This window comes from Triturus cristatus, chromosome 11 (assembly GCF_964204655.1).
Source record: "Triturus cristatus chromosome 11, aTriCri1.1, whole genome shotgun sequence".
Lineage (NCBI taxonomy): Eukaryota > Metazoa > Chordata > Amphibia > Caudata > Salamandridae > Triturus > Triturus cristatus.
The window spans coordinates 146,180,885-146,201,200 of record NC_140594.1 but is presented as its reverse complement, the minus strand read 5'-3'; the positions used below and the strand labels follow the sequence as shown (position 1 = coordinate 146,201,200).

Genomic DNA, 20,316 nt, shown 5'->3' with positions numbered 1-20,316 from the left:
TTGGACTGGTACCGCTGAAATCGTCCCGAGTTGGGCGCCAAACTGAAGTACTGGGTATTTTAGACCCAGCGGTGCAGGGGCACACACCCTATGACTTCTGGGTTCACCCTGTTCCGGACCTACAGAAACACAGAGTCTTCTGGGTGAAGTCAAAGATTCGTTTATTGGCTGCAGACCAATGACAGGTATCCTAGAAGTACAACAGCGTGTATGTTCTCAGGAGACTGCTGAAAATCATAGGAACGGACTTCATCTTAAATACAAAATATCATGCTCCAGGCACACATTCCTTGGTTTACGATATGGCCATATAAAGGTATACATTACAAACGAAAAAGCAGAGTCATGATGACCATCCCACATTCCAGTTCGGCCAGCCCACAATGAGTTACACAGTAAGGTTCAGATCCCACGTTTGATGTAAATAGATCCCCCAATAAACATGAGCATCTCCTGTTTTGGGAAACAGGTCATAAAGCAGGAACAAGCAGGTGTGGAAGAGATTAGCCGGGGGATTGTGTAGAATGAAAGGGTTTTATGACGGGTCAAGCCCTGATGCTAATCACAGGTGGACGGAGGAAGGGGAGCTCGTGAGACCGGTTTGACCCGGGGCAGCAGAGCCAGCTGCCCAGGTCACAGAGAAGTCAGAGGGAAAGCCCATGTACTGTGAGGCCCGTATTTACTCCACTATAGCCTATGTGAGGGCAATGACAAGATGGCCACTGCTTCCAAAATGGAACCCGCGTAGTGAAGCAGAATAACGTGTACACAGTGCATTCATAGCTAGAACGGTATATAAAGCACTCGTACATGCCGCATTTACCATTTGCGGTTCGCTAATACCAAGATAGACAGGGGTAGGGCCCTGTCCCCTACGCGGTCCCGAATATTAAAGTACGACACCCCAACCTCCTTTGCTGCTCTCTCACCCGACCCCGGCTACAACCCAGCAAACACCAGTGTTAAAGGTAAGGAAACTGATGCTATATATTTTTTTACATCGTAGTTAGAGCTATGTATGTGGTCACTCTCAAGGCCCTCAAGCAGTGTCTTTCAGTGCCTCCAGCAACCACTATGGCACAGAGAGGCAGGAGGCAGTACGGCTCTATTTTTAGCAGTCATTTGAGATGTATTAGGATAATGCACAAGATATATGTATAATGTATTTATACTGAAATTTCATATTATTGCACTGCACCTTATACGTTGTACTTTGATTATTGACAGGTTTCTTTAATATATATATATATATATATTGGTAAGGCCAGCAACACACCATCGACATGAATACAGTACAAGAGCTGATTACAAAGTCATTCCAGTCACGGCCACTTGAACAAAAACTACAGTTAAAACAATTGGGACCTCATCAGCCTGAAATAAACCTACAGCAAACTAACCAGGACAGAGGAAAAATGTCAAAACGTACATTCTCAAATGCCTGGTACACAAAAGCTGATTGGCTTACAGGCTGCCCTATAAGAAATTCTCTGTTCTGCTTCCCCTGCTTGCTGTTTGGCGGTGACTTTTCTTGGACACGGCAAGGAATGGTCGACCTGAAGCACATCGCTGAAAAAATAAAGAAGCATGCGCTCACAAGAAATCATCTGGAAAACCTGACAAGACTGGGAATGTTGGGGGAAGACGCACCAATTGAGCAGCAGATAAATGATGCGTATCGCAAATCCATTCAAAAACACAATGAAGCTGTTGATAAGAACAGACAAAATCTATCCAAGATCATTGATTGCATTCGTTTCTGTGGTGCTTTCGAACTGGCATTGCGAGGCCATGACGAATCAGAAACTTCCTCAAAACCTGGGATCTTCCGAGGCCTAGTGGATTTAATGTCAACCATAGACCAGGATTTGGAAAGACATTTAGCACATGCTACAGTCTTTAAGGGCACCTCTAATACAATACAAAATGAACTCCTTGACTGTATGCTCGAAATTATAAGAAGCCATATTGTGCAAGAGTTGCGAAACACAGACTTTGTGGCTATTCAGGCTGATGACACCACTGATGTGTCCACTCAAACACAGTCCGTGTTAGTGTTTCGGTACCTTGACAGTGACAAACGTTGTGGAAAGATTTTATGGCTTCACGCATTTAAGTGACTCTAGTGCAGCAACCATCACTGAAGCAATACTGTGTCAACTGGACTTAATTTTCCCGGACCTGCCTCAAAAACAAAAACTTATCGCACAAAGCTATGATGGTGCGTCCGTAATGAGTGGAAGCCTTAGTGGAGTTCAGAAGAGAATTCGAGATGTGTACCCTAATGCTCATTTTGTGCACTGTTACGCCCACCAACTCAATCTTATTATGCAACAGGCGGTATCAAAGATCAGAGAGACACGAGTTTTCTTTCAGGATATCGGAGGCATAGCAGCATTCTTCACACGTTCCCCCAAAAGAACAGAAGCCCTTCATGAGATTGTGGACAAAAGCGTACCAAGGGGATCCTCAACTCGTTGGAACTTTCACATTCGTACAGTCAACTTAATCTTTGAACAGAGGGAGGGCCTTGAGAAATGTTTTGTCGCCATAGCATCCAGAGCAGACTTTGATCACACAAGTCAGAATGAAGCCCATGGCTTTATTAGAACACTACAAGACAAAGAGTTTCAGTTCTTACTGTTTTTATTTCATGACATAATGATTCCTGTTGATGTGTTATACGATCAGTTGCAAAGAAAAGACCTAGATACTGTCTCTGTGAAAGCCAATACATCTGCATTTGTACAACAGATTATGAAAGTGAGAGATGGGGTTGAAGATTTAGAGAGCAAACTGCCGGAGCATTCTATTTTTGCAAACCGCAGACAAAACATCACCTCTCTGGTTCGAATTGGAAAGGAGATATGTGACATTGTAATTGTGCAAGCGAAAGAACGTTTTTCATTCACAAAACATTTCGTGAGTGCGACTTTATTGCAAAGTAAAGAGTTTGCACAATATGATGAATCCTTCCCTGAGCGTGCTCTGAATCAGGCTGTGGAAGCATATCCTATGCTCAAAAAAGAGCAGCTGAGAACTGAGTTAACTGTACTCTACGGAATGCCTGTGTACCGGAAGGCCACAAGCGCCTTGACTTTGCTGAGTTTAATTCATAAACTGCATATGGAAAACTCACTTACAGAGACAGTGACTTTACTAAAAATTGTGATTCGACTCCAATGACAACAGTAGAAGCTGAACGATGTTTTTCAGCCTTAAAGCGCATAAAGACATTCCTCAGGAACACCATGCTAGAGGAAAGACTAAATGCTTTGGCGATGCTATCTGTAGAGAGCAAGCTAGTCCAAAAGATACCGGACTTCAACATGAAAGTAATTGACAAGTTTGCTACACTGAAAGATAGACGTGCGGATTTCATTTACAAAAAGTGAATGCTGCTACTTGTTTGTTGAATACAAGTACTTGCGTGGACCTATGTGAAGTGTGTGTACAAAGCTCAGCTCAACCAGAATCACGGTAACAGCGCATTGCACTGCCTCTTTTATATTCAGTATATTGTAAGACTGTTTTTCTTCCCCCGCCTTTCCTTGTTTTGTTTCCCTGTTTTCCCCTTGCTTGCCATTCGTTACTCTAGAGTCTAATATTCAGTATGTTGTAAGACTGTTTTTCTTCCCCCGCCTTTCCTTGTTTTGTTTCCCTGTTTTCCCCTTGCGTGCCATTCGTTACTCTAGAGTCTAATAGAGTCGGAAGGCCGTAGGGGAAGACTGTGGACTTTTCTTCAAGTTCCTGACGCTCCTGCGGAACGAGCCTGGCAACCATTACACTGCTGTGCAACTTCTTCTACTCTTAGAGCTGAGATTTCCATGAGTCTTATAGTCTGAATTCAGCACCTGAGCATAATAGGACAGAATGTATGAAGCTCTGTGGTAATACTGAATAAGCAGCTACCTATGTTATGCCATCTATTAATGTAATAACTGCACTTTCACAATTGCTTTATTAACCTTGCTGCTTTCTCAAATTTGCTTGAAAATGCACGATTTTTCTTCTTTTTTTTCAAAATTTTCTTGGGGGGGGTTACCCCCCAAAACCCCCCTTTTGGGGTTCGGGCTCGCTCGCTGCGCTCGCTCGCTACGGTGCTGTATGCTAATTCGTTTGCGCCCCACCACTTTAAAATCTGACCCACCACCCCTGCTTGCACACTTCCTCCCCTCAATACCTGGCGAATAAACGTAAAATCTCTGGAGGCTCTAGACCTTCACGTAATGCGGAAAAATTACTGCTTTAGCCCCCCACCTTCAAAAGGGAAAGCTCGGTGGTTCAATCTTTCTCAGGCAATGCGGTGAGAATCTGGAACTCACTTCCTCCACTACTCCGTACCACCACCTCTACCTGGACCTTAAAAACCAACCTCAAATCTCTTCTCTTCCAAAGAGACTTCCAGAACTAATACACCCCTTTTCATGTCCCTCAAGGAAGTTCTCTCATTATTGTAAATGTGTAATCTATGATTGTACAATCTTCATCTTATTGTGTTTTTTTGTGACTGCCATCTCGTTTTATTTTACCTTTTCTTGTTTCTCGTTTGTTTCTGTAACGTGTAAATATGTAATATTCTCCTCATGCAACGTACTTGGGGGAATATCATCAAGGCCATGCAATAATTATCGCTCAGCGCTCGGATAATTATCGTTGGGCAACTCTGAATTTTATCGCGGAGATAGCGTGCTATCAGCAACGCTTATCTCCAAAGCGATAAAATTCAGAGCGCAAGCTGCCAATTGTGCGATTATCGCTGGAAATACAGCGATAATCGCACAAGGTTTGGCAAAAGCTTGCTGATAGGGCAAGGCATACTTAGCCATGATATCCACCTTACATAGGATATCATGGCTAAGTCAGTCTTGAAGCAGGCGTAAGGAAAGTAGCGATAAAACAGAGGTTATCGCTACTTTGCTTGGCGCTCTGCAGGTTAGCGTGCCCATTGATAATGAGATTTCTCCAGTTATGTCGGGGCAGGAACGCCCACTTTGCATGAGATGCAAAGATGGGCGTTGGGGGAAAGGGCGATAATGCAAGGATTCACGCGATAGTGTGACCTTGCTGATTAGGCGATAAAATTATAGCCGCTTTCCGTCCGAAAACAGACGCTAAAGCGGCGATAATTTAATCTCCGGGGCTTGATGATATGCCCCTTGGTTCTACTGTGAAGTGCTCTGACACCTTTGGGTAAAGTCCGTGCTATAGAAAAATGCATTAAATAAATAAATAAAATAGCTGCTGACTTTGGAGCTGGGGAACCAGGTTCGAGCCTCGTTGGCTTAGCTTCTTGTGATTCTGGGAAAATCACTTAATCTCGCTGTGCCTACTAAAAAATGAACGTGTTCTTGTGTAAGTCAAATACCTTCTGGACGAGTTCTCCCTATATAAATCTGCAAAAAAATAAAAAATATGAGCTCGGCGCAACAAAATAGATTGCGGCGCCACGCTGTGTCATTTTGTTGTAAATATGTCCCCAGTTTCCCAACGTAACATAGGTCTCATTGCGACGGTACTCTACACCTGTAAACGGTAGATGTTAAATTGGTGGAATGACCGAGAGACTCTTTAGTCCGTTATCAGTTTTACCTAAACAACGTACGCACGCGCAGTTCTCTTTGTGACGCTCCGTAACTCCGATCACACTCTGTTGCCATAGTGAAGAGACGCTCGCAGTTGATACACACTGTGCCGGGAGGAATGGACGATCGACGGGTGCAATGGCTGCGGGACCGGGTGTACGCCGCATTCAGCTTGTCCGACCCTACCTGCTTCGAGGACTTGGTGACCCGGAACGACGGAGAGAACGAGCAGCGAATACTTGAGTTCCTGGAAGAGACTTCGACCGAGGAACAAGCCATAACCCTGCTCTTCTATAGGACCGTTCGGGAGGAGCAGGTGGAGGTGGAAATAACCATAGGTGAGAGGTTTCGGGGTCAAATGACCACGCAAAGCGGGTGGGAATGACCGGATGAAAGTGTGCTTTTTGGGGAAGGTTAGGAAATGGACAAAATTATGAGTGTACGTGGGTGGGCGTGATGGGTCTGTGGTAAGTGGAATGGGCTGTGTGCACAAGATGTATTTACACGCTTAAGTGGTGATCTGTGGCGAGGGGCATGGGTGATGTGGCGGTAAAAATGGGTAGGCAAGAGAACATCTCCGAAGACGAGATGAGTAGGCGAAATGCGAGGTACGGCACGGGAGGTTCATTCAGTGGTAAGTGGGACATTAGGAGAAGGGAGTCCTCATTTATATGGGTCCGAAAAGGGCAGAATGAAGTCACAGCTACAGCTGGCATGAGGAGTTAGGATGAATTGAGCCCGTGCTACTCAAGCCAAACGTCAGCTAGGCTAGGGATGATAGTTTGGCCACCTTGGGTAAATTAGGAACGCTTGATGCGAGATTAATTGTGAGGACAGCCGAACCAGAGTAGTGAGGACACGCAATTCAATATGAGGCGTGAGGACGGCCAGACAATATGAGAGGAGCTTGGGCAACAGGTAATGGTTTTCTCTTTCTTCCATTCCACCTCCCATCGGCCCAACTGCCATTTCAATCAAAGAATGCAAACTTTTCATTCCATGTTGCATCGTTCTGTCTATTCTTAACAGGGAAACACGAGGAAGATAGTTGTCATTCGTGGAACAGGTGTAGAGTTGAGATTTTCTTGACATGTTTGCCCTGTGAAAAGCACAGGCACGTGACGTGTGAGAACAGGTAGAAGAACATAGACAAGCAATGTGGAATTCCATATTGATGATTTTAGTGTCTGTGCATTTACTTTGCCAATACTCCTTTGTTGTTTTGTCCTTAATGTTGCTTGTAGTGTGTAGATATTGCCCAGTGCTCTACTGTGTCCATTAGAGGAGAGCTGGTGTGGAGAATAAACGGGAGAGAGATTAGAGTGGACAAATTGGGCTAGAGATCGGGAAAAGTGGGAGAACAGAAAAGGGGCTCGATGTGAGGAGGAGAGTTAATTCCGAAAATAAATGAAACTACTGTTGTTCAATTAGCTTTTGGTCTTCCTTGTTTAGAAACAGGCTCCACTTGGTAAATGATAAACCTCCCACTTCTCCATATAACCCGGCCCCTGTCCCAAACAGCCCTCGAGCTATGTTAAAGTCTATGAAATATAATAAAATCAACATGTGTGTTTTATATAGGTTTCATGAGGCTTTTGCCATACTAGTTCATTTTCTAGCTTCTTTAGGGAATGGTATCGATGTCAAAAGTGCATTTACACATAAGAATTTCCTGCAGTTGTGTTGACGTTCTATGTCAGTTACACCAATAGAGGCAATGAGATCACCATGGAGCAGTGCACTGCAAATAAATCTCGTTTTGACTGTTCACTTCTTGGTGGTTTCTTTACATCACCATAACAAATTCCACAGCCCCTGGCCTCACCACAAACTAAATTGATGTTCTCACCTATGTATTAGATGCCCTTACTCCTCTCGTATATGTGTTCGGCCATGGATTGCGACTTCGCACCTTTATTGTCTCGTCGTCGCAGCACTCAATGCTCACCTGTGACGTAATTTGCTTGATTACTCGCTTATGGCATTGTGCTACCACTTCTTGGGGTATTCCGCCTTTTTTCCCCTCACTTTATTTTAAGACTGCAGTAAGGTTTGTGTTCTAGCTAAATATTTCTGTCGCACTGATGTGCGCAGTGTTGAAAGTGGAGCAGCTGGACACTGAACGATGGCTTAGGTCGTAGTATTAAACATATAAGTAATAACGGGGTCCTATGCTGATTAATGAGGTGCAGCCGTGTTGTTTAAAAGGAGAACGAGGACAGTGTAACAGCCTATCCACTATGCTTCTTTTGTCACACATGCAGACTGCCATCACTTCCAACCACACTCTGCAGTAAATATATCATAGCAGACCTAGCAACTGCCAATCCCATGGTCGGGGGCCTGATACAACGCAAATTGAAGTAGTGAAGCGTCTGCTTTAAGAAGCTGTTCATTCTTGGGTAAATTATCATTTTATTTGCAGGTCTATATTGCGCAGACTCGACTCGAAGGTATTTGAGCGCTTTACATGAGCACCAGTTACATTACAGGACACATTCGTTTTTCAATTTTAAACTCTTCACATTAATGTCAGGCATTCCTAAAAAAACCAAGGACATGTAGGACCATGTTATGCTTTTATTTAGCACTCTGAGGTAGTCTTCTTACTTTTTGAACACTATATGTATCAACCGCTAACACAATATATATCACCAGCAGAAGAACAGAAATAGCACTTGTCATTTTCACCTATTGAAAAGCATACGTAGTTCTTTAATAAGCAAAGACACAAATGAGCTTGGAAATCACTTAAAGTGAAAACCATTTAATGCAAACGGAAATGTGTCTTGATTAATATATTTCACATCTCGTTAAAGATATGAAAGACATGAACTTGCAAGACTGCAGTTTGGGTCCAAGTTAATGAAGGTCAAAGTTTCCAAGACACTCGCTCAGTTTTGTGTTTCCTGGGTTTTAGGAAACCTTGCACTAGCGCTTGAGTTGCCCGGAGGGTGAGTGGCAGCAGATGAGTGTTCACTGGCCAATCAGAGCTCTCATAGGATCCGAATGTATGTGTAGGAGGAAGCACTGGCCTGGTTGCTGTTTCATATGAACCATGCATGGGTCTTTTCAATGGAAGGGAGTGGGCATTGATTCTGTTGGACCGCTTGGCGGCTTCTGACAGTCTCCCTCCCCATGTTCCTTAAGATAATTCAGGGGGCGTCTTCTGATTACTCAGTAGCTCTTCCTATTTCAGGTCTGAACAAATAGTTGCATATTTGACCCTTTGCTCAGCAACTTCCCATGTTCATTTCAGGAACCCCATTACTCTTCAGCGTAAATACGATGTAATTCTCCGAGTCTATTCTATTCAGCACGAGGGCACCATGTTCCCCATGATTATGATTTCTACAAAATTTAAAATCAGTCACTCCATTATGGCGCAAATGTGGGCATGCACTAATGTTCACTGAGTAATGGGCCATATTTAAGTATTGCATAATGGTGGTCATTGTTTATACATGCTGGACATTCTTGGCACCATGATCTTCACAATTGGGTAGTGCTTGCACTGGCTTACTGACTTTCACTCTTGTGAAATGGTGCACACTTTTGGAACAATGATGCCAAATCTCTTAGAGTAATGCTGGTGGCGGCATGATATTGTTCTTTCTTGACATGTATTGTGGATATTCTTGGCGCAATGGTCACCAAGCCGAGTGTAATGCTTGCACTGACATAAAATTGGTAATTCTATGCATTTTTATAATACTAATACTACTGCTGTCTGAGGCCTCAACTATTTAGTCTGGTGTAATCTGTCTGCATACAACTATATACTCACTTATTGATTGTTTCTTATGTTACATCCATCCATCCACTAATTTATTCAACTGTTTACCCATCCATTAATTTACTCGCTCCATACTCGAGCTGCACTACTTCCTCATTCACCCATCCACTCACTCTTCCATCCGGCTATTTTGTTCATAACTACGTTAATTCACTTTTCCATCCAACAAACACCGATACAAATTCAACAATCAATGAAACAATCACTTTTACTTATAAACATCCCAAACCTTATTCTTATTGCGTTTGCCAATGAGAGTGGTCTGCAAAAAGGGTTTCTAAATTTTACTTCAATGTGTTATATTTTAAATTCTTCACTGTATGTTTTAATTTTGTACTTGGAGGGCATTTGATTCTGAAGCTGCCATTACCACATGTATGTATGTATGTATGTATTTATTTATTTATTTATGTGTTTTGTATGGCGCCTGAATCACCCCCGAAGGGGTATCTCTGCGCTGCGGACATACAGAAGGAAGCTAACAAAATGCGAGTCTAAAACAGAACAGTTTTAAGAAGCCTTCTAAATGGAAGATGGTCCGGACATTGCCTCAGCGGGGTGGGGCGCTAATTCCAATACAGGGGAGCAAGGTACGAGAAGGCTTTCCCACCCATCCTCAACTTCTTGACCCGAGGAATCACAAGAGGGGATTTGGTTCCAGAACGAAGATCCCTAGTGGGGGTATGACGCTTGAATTTCGCGGCGATGTAGGCAGGGCCTCTCCCATACACAGCTTATTGGACGGTGCAACACATTTTAAACTTAATGCGTTTGCGCACTGGAAGCCAGTGAAGATGCTGGAGAAGCGGAAGGGAGGCAGTTCTAGAAGGGACATTTAGGACCAAACGAGCCACGGTGTTCTGGACTACCTGCAAACGGCCCAGCGAAGATTCATTGGCTGAGACCAGCAGGGCGTTGCAGTAATCCAGTCTGCTTAATACCAATGTCTGGATGAGAGTTTTCAGTATGGAATCTGGAAGAAAAGGGAAGACTCGTCTCAACAGACTAAGCACATGGAAACTGAAACCAACTGTGTAGGTTACATGATCCTTAATGGTCAATGCCTGATCAAGGCGAACCCCCAGATTTTTTTACAGCTACCCTAGGCGCAGGGGGGACACCAAGATCCCCTGGCCACCAATCCGGTGACCACAACAAAGGGGCCTCTCCAAAGAGCATGACCTCGGTCTTCCCTACATTAAGTTGGAGGAAATTACTTCTCATCCAATTGGAGATTGCTTTCATGCCTGAGGAGAAGGTAGACTGGGCAGAGAGAGTAGATTTGTTGAATGAGAAAGTCAGCTGGGTATCATCAGCGTATGAAATTGGCGTAAACCCGGAGGACCTCAACAGATCGGCTAAGGGAGCGACGTAGATATTAAAGAGGGTGGGGCTTAAGCATGAACCCTGAGGCACTGTACCCCTTGGTCAGCTCCATCGTTTTAGATCGATAAGGCCCAAGGTTAACTGTCTAAGATTGGAAAGGAAGCTTGTCATCCACCGCAGGGCTAATCCACCAATTCCAGATCTCTCCAGTCTCCTGAGGAAAATATGGTGGTCGACCGTGTCGAATGCGGCCAAGAGGTCTAGCAGCACGAGAAGAGTAGATTGGCCACTGTCTAAGGCCAGCCTGATGTTATCCGTGATGACCACCAGGGCTGTCTCGGTGCTGTGTTTGGGCCTAAAGCCTGATTGCGACGAATCAAGGCTGCCGGAGGATTCGACATAGTCTGACAGATGTTTATTGATGTACTTTTCCAAAAGTTTGCTCAGGAGAGGTAGTAGGGAAATAGGTCGTAGGTTGGAGAGATCTTCCATGGAAGCCTTAGTGTTCTTACGAATAGGTATGATCTGTGCCGCTTTCCATTCCAAAGGAAGATGTCCCTCCCTCAGGGAAAGATTGAGAAGGGAACAGATGGGTGCAGAGAGTTGTGTGGCAAGAGAAGAGGAGATTTTGGCTAGTATGATGTCGCGAGGGGAGCCTGACTTCACAGTGCATAGTAAGACTTCCACATCCTCGCGAGTCAGAGGGTGGAAGCTCACCAGTGAGTGCCTCTTCATACAAGTAGGAGGATTATGATTCATAGCGACCAGCTGTGGGCTACCTGCTGAAATAATCTTGTTATAGATAAGTTCAATTTTCCGTGTGAAGTGACCCGCTATTGCATCACAGAGAGCACGAGACGGGGCCTCCTCAAGATCACAAGCTTTAGGGTTCGTAAAAGATTTGAGAATTTGAAATAAAGCTTTAGGAGCGTTCCCTGCCTGATTTAACTGTTGAGCAATAAAACATTTCCGTGCCGTATTTATATTTTTATGATACTGGGAGAGAGAGATCTCATATCTCTCTTTATCATTCCTGTTATGTGTTCGACGCCAACTCCTCTCCAGGATTTTGCATTGACGTTTTTCATTTTCTTGTTTAAATCTTTTTTATTGTGTTTGGATTTTAATATGACTGTAACAATAATAAAGCAGTACTGCATAGTCAACATCTTATGTCTCTAGGTCACTTACAGCAGTTCTCGTGGTGACAAAAAACTTTACAGGCCATTATCCGTTAGATGTGCATGTATGACCGCACCAATAGAGGTGTACCAGAACGGTGATCATCATTCAGAGTCTATTCTTGTAAGGAGACCTGTAACCTCTGTGTATAGACCGTATCAGTGAGTCGCTAAAGTGGTACAGAAAGCCAAGGTAAACTGTGCTGTTAACCACAATAAGGGGAGGGACTTTGAACTTGGAGCTGAGTTGGAGCACCTCTGCTTGCCTGTGCTTGTGTGGGGGTATGGTGCCTGCTATGTCTATACCCCTTGCTGTCGCCATATGCCCCCCGTAAGAGTGCCAACGCCTATCGTAGCTGCGGGAGCGGTGTACCTGGACGCTTCAGGGATTTTAGTCACGTGCGCAGCATTGTCCATCCAGGTCGTGTGTTAATGTGGTGTGTCTGCGTGTTGTTGCAGCGCTATGAGGATAGTCTCCCAGTGTGTAGCTATTGGTATTTTCCTAAGGCCTGTTGTTCTCTTCGCAGCGTATCGCTACGCCCTCTGCCCTGGCCCATGCGAGTGTGGAGTGTCTCCAAGCCTGAAAGTGCAGGAGGCAGGAGCCTTCTATCGCTTTGTAATTAGCCGTTTGGCAGCTATTATGCCTAAGTCTAAAAATCTGGACGTGACTTTAGTGTTGCGTGTTCTGCGGAATCGGTGCAACAAATATACTGGCCATTCAAAGGGTATCTCTCTCTCAGTACAGGCATGCAACGAGTCTGCCACCTCTCTCCAATAGGTGTCAAGACTGGCGCAGCTCCACAACATGTGTATCAAGTCTGCATCTACCGCACAACATCTTGGACAAGCGGAGTCAGTACGATGAAAATATCTATTGATTTCGGCCGGCGTGTAATACGTTCTTTGCATGATGTAATATTGAATCTGCCAGTACCAGACCTCACCGGGCGAATCAATGAAGCGCACCATTCCTTGCGCTACTACCCGCAGCCGCGCAGGGAATAGCAAGGAGTAGTTTAGTTCAAGTTCTCTCAGCTGCCGCTTCACCTTTGGGTATGCGCTCCTGCGTCATTGGGCCTGCGCTGTGTAATCCGGGGAAAATATGATCTGGCTGTTTCCTCTTTGCACACTTGGCATCTTGTGGGTTTCGCGCAATATCAAGCCTCTGTCCCCATAATTGAGGACATTGAACAGGAATGGGTGTGGACAGGCTCCCGGCAGTGGCTTCTGCGCAGGGACTTTATGTGCTCTTTCAACCACAAACTGGGGAGATAGGGCGTCGGCGGGGAGTAGGTTTCTAATCCAGCGCTCCGTGAAGTCCTCCGGTCTGCGTCTTTCCTCTCCCTCCGGTAGGCCCACTACACGAATGTTGTTTTGCCGTGAGCGTCCTTCGGCGTCTTCCACCCTGTCCTCCAGTTCATGTACTCGATCGATTAGATCCTGCAGGGCTGCGGTATGACTTTGTGTGACAGGCTTCAGTTCTGTGGGCACTTGTTCTTGCTGATGCACTGTACCCCCCAGCTTGTGATGGTCCGCTCGCAGAAGAGTGAAGTCCGATGTGACTTTGTCAATTTTGGACTCCAGCGACGAGCGAGTCTGGTCGAGAGCTGATCCAGTCTTTTCAACCGTCGCTAGTACCGAATCGAGTTTGGCGGTAAGTGCTGTGTGGGACGTCTCCAGGGGTCTGTCCCCTTCCGTAGACATCGCTCCCGTGGTACCTGTGCACGCACTGAGTTGTTGGTTGTTGTTGCATAGGCGGCCCATTACCAACTGTTGCACTCTGTGGCATTCGGTTGACGTCGTGTGAGTAGGTCCAGCCGTCTGTGTCACGACTCCTCCAACTTATCAGGCCACGTCCGTTAGTTGACCACTAACTGGTCCAGCGTCGCTCTTGGGATTATCTACCGCCGGAACGTCTCCTTCGCCGCGTCCTCAAGCAACCAGTCGATGCAGTGTTCTGTGTGGCAGGCCTGAGTAAACCCCAACCTCGGTGCCTGCGGGGACTGGTACCGCTGCCTGCGGTAACCCGTACCGCTGCCTGCGGTAACCCCTATCCTGTTCCCAGAACAGGGGGGTCGGTCTCTCTTCTTGTTTGCCATTACGACCTGCGCCCAATCTGTTGCTTCTCTCCAGAGGCAGGGCAATTCTGTGCTTCCCTTCCCAGATGTGTTTCCCCGATTGAGCGTTTTCCCCATTTGCAGATGAGCTTCGTTTGTGGATCAAAGCGCAGGAAGATTCAACCACCGGAAGTATGGCTGTAGGTCACTGTTGTCTTGCAGCGTAATGGGGTTCTTTGTGCCACTGAGGCGCTGGAACGGCGGGACCCACCTACCACTTCACCCCAGCGGCTTCGCTGCACAAGGCTAAGTGTGCTCCTGGCCTGGGCCCAGTCCGACTCCCAGGCTCAGTTCCGGTGCGGGCCGCCTCTGTACTTACCAGTGCACGGCAGCAGTGCAGTTCCACTGAGGGGGAGTTTAGCAGGATCAGGGAAGGCATGCTGGTCCCTGGTGTCGTCTTCTATGTCCCCCGCTCCAGAGCCTTCATACATACAGCCTGGGTCCGGTCCGACCCCCGGGCCCCACACAATGTTAGACCGCTCCGGTGGTGTAGTTTGTCCCCATGGGCTGTCTTCACGTTCCACTGAGGCGGCAGTGTCCTGCTGAGTCCTGACTACAAAGTCATCAGTCACCCAGTCACCACGCCAGGCGGGACCGGGCAAGTCTATGCAGGGCCCTATAGCTCAACTGGACGTGCCCGCGGATTGGGCCTGATCCGACTCCAGTTCCCTGCAGTTCTGCAGCGGTGCTCTGACACCACAGGCCATGCCGGATGTGCTCAGCTGCAAAGAGAGGGGAGGAGAGGGGGGCACACCAACGTCCCACCGCTTCAGGCCCCGTGCCCCCCCGCCCCTCTGGCTGAAATCGCTGCAGGGAGCCGAGCCGGAGAGTCAGTGACAATCAGGGGAGGTAGGTCTCTACCCGATACTACTCACGCCTGCCTCCGTTGCTGTGTCTTCGCCGTCTGGGCCCGAGCCGACCCTCGATTTTTGTGCGGGACAGGCCGCCTCTCCCGAGGCCCTGCTCCACCACCACCGCGGCCCAGTGTAGCACCAGAGAGCCGCGTCGGGTGAAGCCAGGGGGGGTCCGGGACCGGCCGACGACCTCTGCAGCACGCCTCACCTCCCCGCAGGTGGTCCCGTCAGTGGGCAGGTACAGCACGCTATGTGCCGATGGCATGACGGGCAGGCTGCGGTGGATTTCGCTGTGTGCACTGGGCCCTCCAGCCGCGTGCCAATGCCCCTGTTTCACAAGGTTGGAGGGCCAACACCCTGTCCCAGCAATGGCAGCACCAATGCAGGCGTCCCAGGGCCCCCCAGGACCCCCGAGTCCGCCTGTGTAGCGTGGGGAGCCCTCGTACCTCTTCGGAGCGGGTGGCGCGAACGCGCGCCTGCCTGGTGCACTCACTGCAAATGGCGGCAGGCCCCGGGGGAATCACTGAGGGGGCTCCCACTTCACCTAGTAGCCTCAGCATCATACCAATGTGTCCTCCATCGGCGCAGGCATGTAGCTCTATCTCCCCCCCACCCAGATGGCTGGGGATGTCGACGTTTGGCAGGATAACCGAGGGCTGTGATGCAGAGCTCTAACGTCCGCCATGTTTTGCTAGTTAGCCACGCCCCCTCTTTGCATTGACGTTTTTCATTATAAGAAGCTCCGGTGTAAACCAGGCCGTCTGGGGATGCCTGGTCTTACTGGGTAATACTTTCAGGGATGCAAGCTGTTCAATAGCAGATCTAGCCGAACCATTGAAGCGGCTAGACCCCCCTCAACATTCTTGGGTTCTGTGTCCCAAGGCGATGGAAAAATAGCTGAGAAAGAGTCAGGATTGATTTTATGCCATTGTCTGTAGAGACGCTTGGGACCTAGGCAAGGTGCCGTATGCACTCTAGGGCCCTGAAATTGAAAGTCGATAAGTGCATGGTCGGACCAACTCAGCGGCCAGGGGGCTCCGCATTTAATATGGGACTAATTGGTGAAAATAATGACCAGGGTGTGACCTGCTTCATGCGTTGGACCATCATTGATTTTAACTAAATCTAGAGAGGCGAGATCAGCCAGAAGAGACGCTGCCTCAAAGTTATTCGAGCACTCAATATGTACATTAAAGTCTCCAAGCAGAAAAAAGGTTTTAGTGGAGATAACATAAGGTGCTATCAGTTCCATAAGCTGAGGCGAAAAGTCAGCAAGTGGACCTGGAGGCCGGTAGACTAAAGCACCCTTCCAACTATATTGTGGGAGTAAGTCTATCCGGAAAACTAAGATTTCAATCTTGTTGCACCATGCTCCAGTATGGTAACTTTGATACTGTCTTTGTGGACTATGGCTATCCCGCCCCCCACTTTGGGATGTGAATTTGATAGCCCTCTGGGAGTGCTATTGTGATTGAAGGGGGGGAGCTAGGTTTAAGCCATGTTTCTAACAGAAATCCTAGGTCCTGATTCTCAGAGGTAAGCAGGTCCCATACCTCGTCTGCGTGTTTTGGCAGGGATCTAACATTACCTAGAAAGCCTTTTCAGTCGCAGCTGGAATTAATTAGTGGTTGCCCTGTGTTGGACTTGGCCCTTTTTCCCAGAAATTTTTCGCTTTTCTGGGAAACTAAATGTGTAAATGGAAAGACTGAATGTGTGCAGACTGAGTTTCCCCATTTTAAAAATGTAAGTTAAGATGGATGCCAAAGCTGTGTGGTTGCGCCGTTTGACTGAGCTAGGTTGACAGTCTAGGCGTTCTTTCCCAGCAGCCCCAGCTTTTGGAGGGAAGCCTGGCACCCAGGGTGCTCTACCCCTCCCCCTAGGCCAGTTAGAGCCAGTTTCCCCAGACGCTTCTAGAAGCTTCTGGCACTGTCTGGAAGGTGGGGTGAGGGGCGTCTAAAGGGAGGAGCTGGGTTGCCATGCAGTCAGTCAGAGGGTGGACCTGGGAGAGAGGGGACCTGCTGCCAGGGGTTACCGCCACATGGGCCTGTGTGCTGGGCCCTGAGCCTACCTACCCCCCCCCCCCCCCCCTACTGTCCACAGGGCGAGGGAAAGATATAGTTGGGGCAACGCAAACCTGGAGAAGCCCTCGCAGGAGTTTTAGGCGGTAGGATCAGTCAGGGCCCTATGCCTCTGAAGGTGACAGGGTTTAGGCACTGCCCTTTAAGTGAGTGAGGGATCCTGAACTACCCACTGATCTGGCCCGGCGAGAGGAGAATCCAGGGACGACAGGCAGAGACTGAGTAGTCCGCCTGCAGCCACCAACGCAACTTCCCCCCCCCTCAAGAAACCCTCAATCAAGGGGCAGGGACCAGAGAGCGCTGTTTACAAGCTGCCTGCAAAGAGAGAGCGCTATTTACAAGCTGCCTGCAGGGAGAGAGCGCTTTATTCAAGCTGCCCGAGGAAGGAGAGCGCTATATCCGGTGAGCGCTACATCTGAAGTGACTGCGTTCTGCTGGGGGGCGCTGTCTGTCCACTCCCCTGTGATGTCGCCATATTATTGGTAAAGCGACGCCAGTGGGAGCCCACCCCGCGTGATACCTCCGTGGGCGCGAGTGCCAACTGCCTCGGCGCTTATTTACATCGGGAGCCTACCCCGCGTGTGTGCCACCTTTGGAGGGTTAATTACCACATCGGGAGCCCACCCCGTGTGTGTGCCGCCACGCGGTGTTGGTGGTTGTGCCAGCGGGAGCCTACCCCGCGGCTCTGATGCCCAACGCGGGTGCCTACCCCACAAGCGTCTTCAGCTGAAGGCGGGAGCCTACCCCGCACTTCCAAACTGCCCCGGAATCACCGCCGCGACCCGAGGTAGCGTTGGAGGCCGCCGCGCTGCCTGCGGCGACCCGGAAGGTGTGTGGATCACCGGGCGGGGGCGGAGCCGAAGCCGAAGCCGGAAGGGATTCCCCAGTCGAGCGGGGCTCCCGGGAAGCTGGGAGAGCCCCGCGTGAAGCCTGCCCTGCACGGAGCCTCGCCGGCTCAAGAACGAAGTCCCGGGTCCCAGGAGGGGGCCCGGGCGAAGTTGAAGGACGCGTTGATGTGGTCGGGGCTCTCCTACGCTGAAGAGAGCCCCGCGTTTGCAGCGGAGAGGCGGAAGGAGGGGCCCGAGGCGCATGGTCGGCGCCTGCCCCACCGCCCGGGTGAAGCTCCGTGAAGTCCGGAGGCGTCCTGACCCTCGCGGGGCCCGCACAGTGAGGGAAGAGTCCTGAAGGAGCAGGGGACTGCCGAGGCAACTATCGGTGCCTGTCCCCTGCTGGAAGGAGTCCGAGGGCCCGAGGAGCTCTCCAGCGAGCCGGTGAGTGGGGCTCTGAGGTCGTGTGGTAGGGGGGTGTGTCGGGGCACATTGCCGGTGCCCGCCCCCGGTACCTGGACTGATCCTCCCCGCTGCCCCGTCTGACAGAGGGCAGCGGCCACGAAGTAAGAGGCAGTGGGCGCCCAGGAGTCCCGGAGGTGGGCCCCAAGGTCCCCTTACGTAGTGCCACCCTGGGCTGGATCGAGGGATTTTTAAACCCAGTGAGGGGGGTCAAGCGGACTGCCTACGTGACTAGCAACTTGCGGGCCTCATTTTGGACTGTTGACGCGTGGGGATCACTTTGGAGGCCCCACTGACATGCCCAGATGAAAGTCAAGGGATAACGCTTTGAGGGAGATACCGGGGTAGTGCTACCGGGAACTGCAATGCCCTATGCAAGGTTCTAATGGAGTGCTAGATTTCATACCCTGATTGACGGCTCTGATTTGAAGCGCTATGTTTATATGTTTAAATGCCCGATTTACAGTGCTAAGAATTTGATATGCGCAGCACTATGTGTATCTGCCAGGTTCTGAGAGCTATTAATGTGCTATGCTCAGCGCTATGTCCAGTGGCTATGTTTTGAGCGCTTTCGCCTTGCTAGGTGCGGCGCTATATTAATGGTTATGTCTAGATGCCAGGGTTTGATGTATTGATGCTCTGCCTAACCTAATTTCCTGCTTCAGGGGATGCCCAGGCCGGTCAGGTATATTGTGATGCTGTGAGGTTTCCTTTACAGGTGTGCCGGCCTAATGTTCAACGTAATGCCCTGATGTATTTTATTGCAGGTTGCAGCTAATGGACTTACGCTTAGTATCTGCTAAATCGCAATGATTCCGGCAGGGGCCCGATTGGCCCTGCCCTGTACATAATTCCCCCCTGTAAGTTTGACCCAGCGCCAGTTGGCGCAGTATAGAGATTACCTGTCACCTTGTGGTTTTGGACAATACAATAGTTCTTTTACCTAAACTGGTGTAGTGTCTCTTTTTGTAGTGTGCCTTGTGTGTCGCCTGTGTGTACTGCGTGGATGCTTTGCACATTTCCTCCGGAGTTTGGCCCGCCCGCTCTGCACCACGCTACCCGTTTCCAACATTGGTGTTCAGCGGTGGGATAGGACTTGTGTTTGCGCAGTACCGCAGCGACCACGGGTTGCACTGCAAACTGAGGATTGAAGGAATCGCAGGTTTTGGGGAATTATTGTTTTTTCCATGATTGTGATTTCCTCCTGGAAGTGTTTTTAAATTGTGTCCCCCTGTTGCACTGTGGGTGGTGTGTCCCGGGTGTACCTTGCCAGGATGGGGTTGACCTACAACGAAGGTGATCTTGGGGAGTACACGGAGCAGGAAGTGATTTATTTCTGCAGGGAGAGAGGGATACCCCCAGTAGGCAACACACGCAGGAAGCTATTTCTCTATGAGGCCCTCAAGAGGGGGGAACCCTTAGAGATTGGTGGGGACCTGTCAGATTACCCCTCCGCATATTTAAAGGGTGGATTTAGTGGAGACCCGGAGGAGGACCTCCAGTGTAGGGAGGACTCCGAGAGTGAGGGGGCCCAGTCCATAACCCAGGAGGGGGGTGACACTGACGAGGAGGAGGAAGATGACCGGGGGGAGACACCAGTAGCGAGTAAGGACACCAGAGTTAGGGAGTCCCGCGCTGTGTCCAGTCCCGGGGGCACTGCCCCGTCCCTTTCCCTGTCCCCAGAAGAGTGGGTAGATAGGAGGGAAGAGAGGGAGCATCAGCTGGCGCTGGGAAGGCTCAAGGTGGAGCTAGCACGGCTGAGTGTGCAGGAGAAGAGGCTAGAGACGGAGAAGGTCCTAGTGCAGGAGAGGATGGCGGAGGCAGAGAGGGCCTTTGCCAGGGAGAGACTAGCTCGGGAGGGTAGATTGTCCCCTGAGAGTGGTTTTTGTGGTCTGGATTCACCAGTAAGGGTGGGATCCAGTGGTGGCAGCGAGAGTGGATCCAATGTAGGGTGTCCCACTCCCAGAGCCCAGGAGACGGTGCCTGATTCCCAGGAAGAGGGGGACAGGTTAGAGTTCAGGGGCAGGGGAAAACTGTCCCACCAGTCCTGGGGGGAGTTTGTGGAGGTGTGTGGGACTGCATTGGAGGAT

The 20,316-nt window shown here is 49.1% G+C and overlaps 1 protein-coding gene across 1 annotated transcript in view; it reads left to right on the top strand.

Moving 5' to 3' along the window:
• Positions 1 to 5,691: 5,691 nt before the first annotated feature.
• Positions 5,692 to 20,316, top strand: part of DNAH10 (dynein axonemal heavy chain 10) — a 1,995,301-nt gene continuing 1,980,676 nt past the window's right edge. Inside the window, exon 1 of the mRNA XM_085636177.1 lies at positions 5,692 to 5,923. Coding sequence (XP_085492303.1) covers positions 5,704 to 5,923 — 220 coding nt within the window. The 5' untranslated portion in view covers positions 5,692 to 5,703. The remainder of the gene's footprint in view (positions 5,924 to 20,316) is intronic.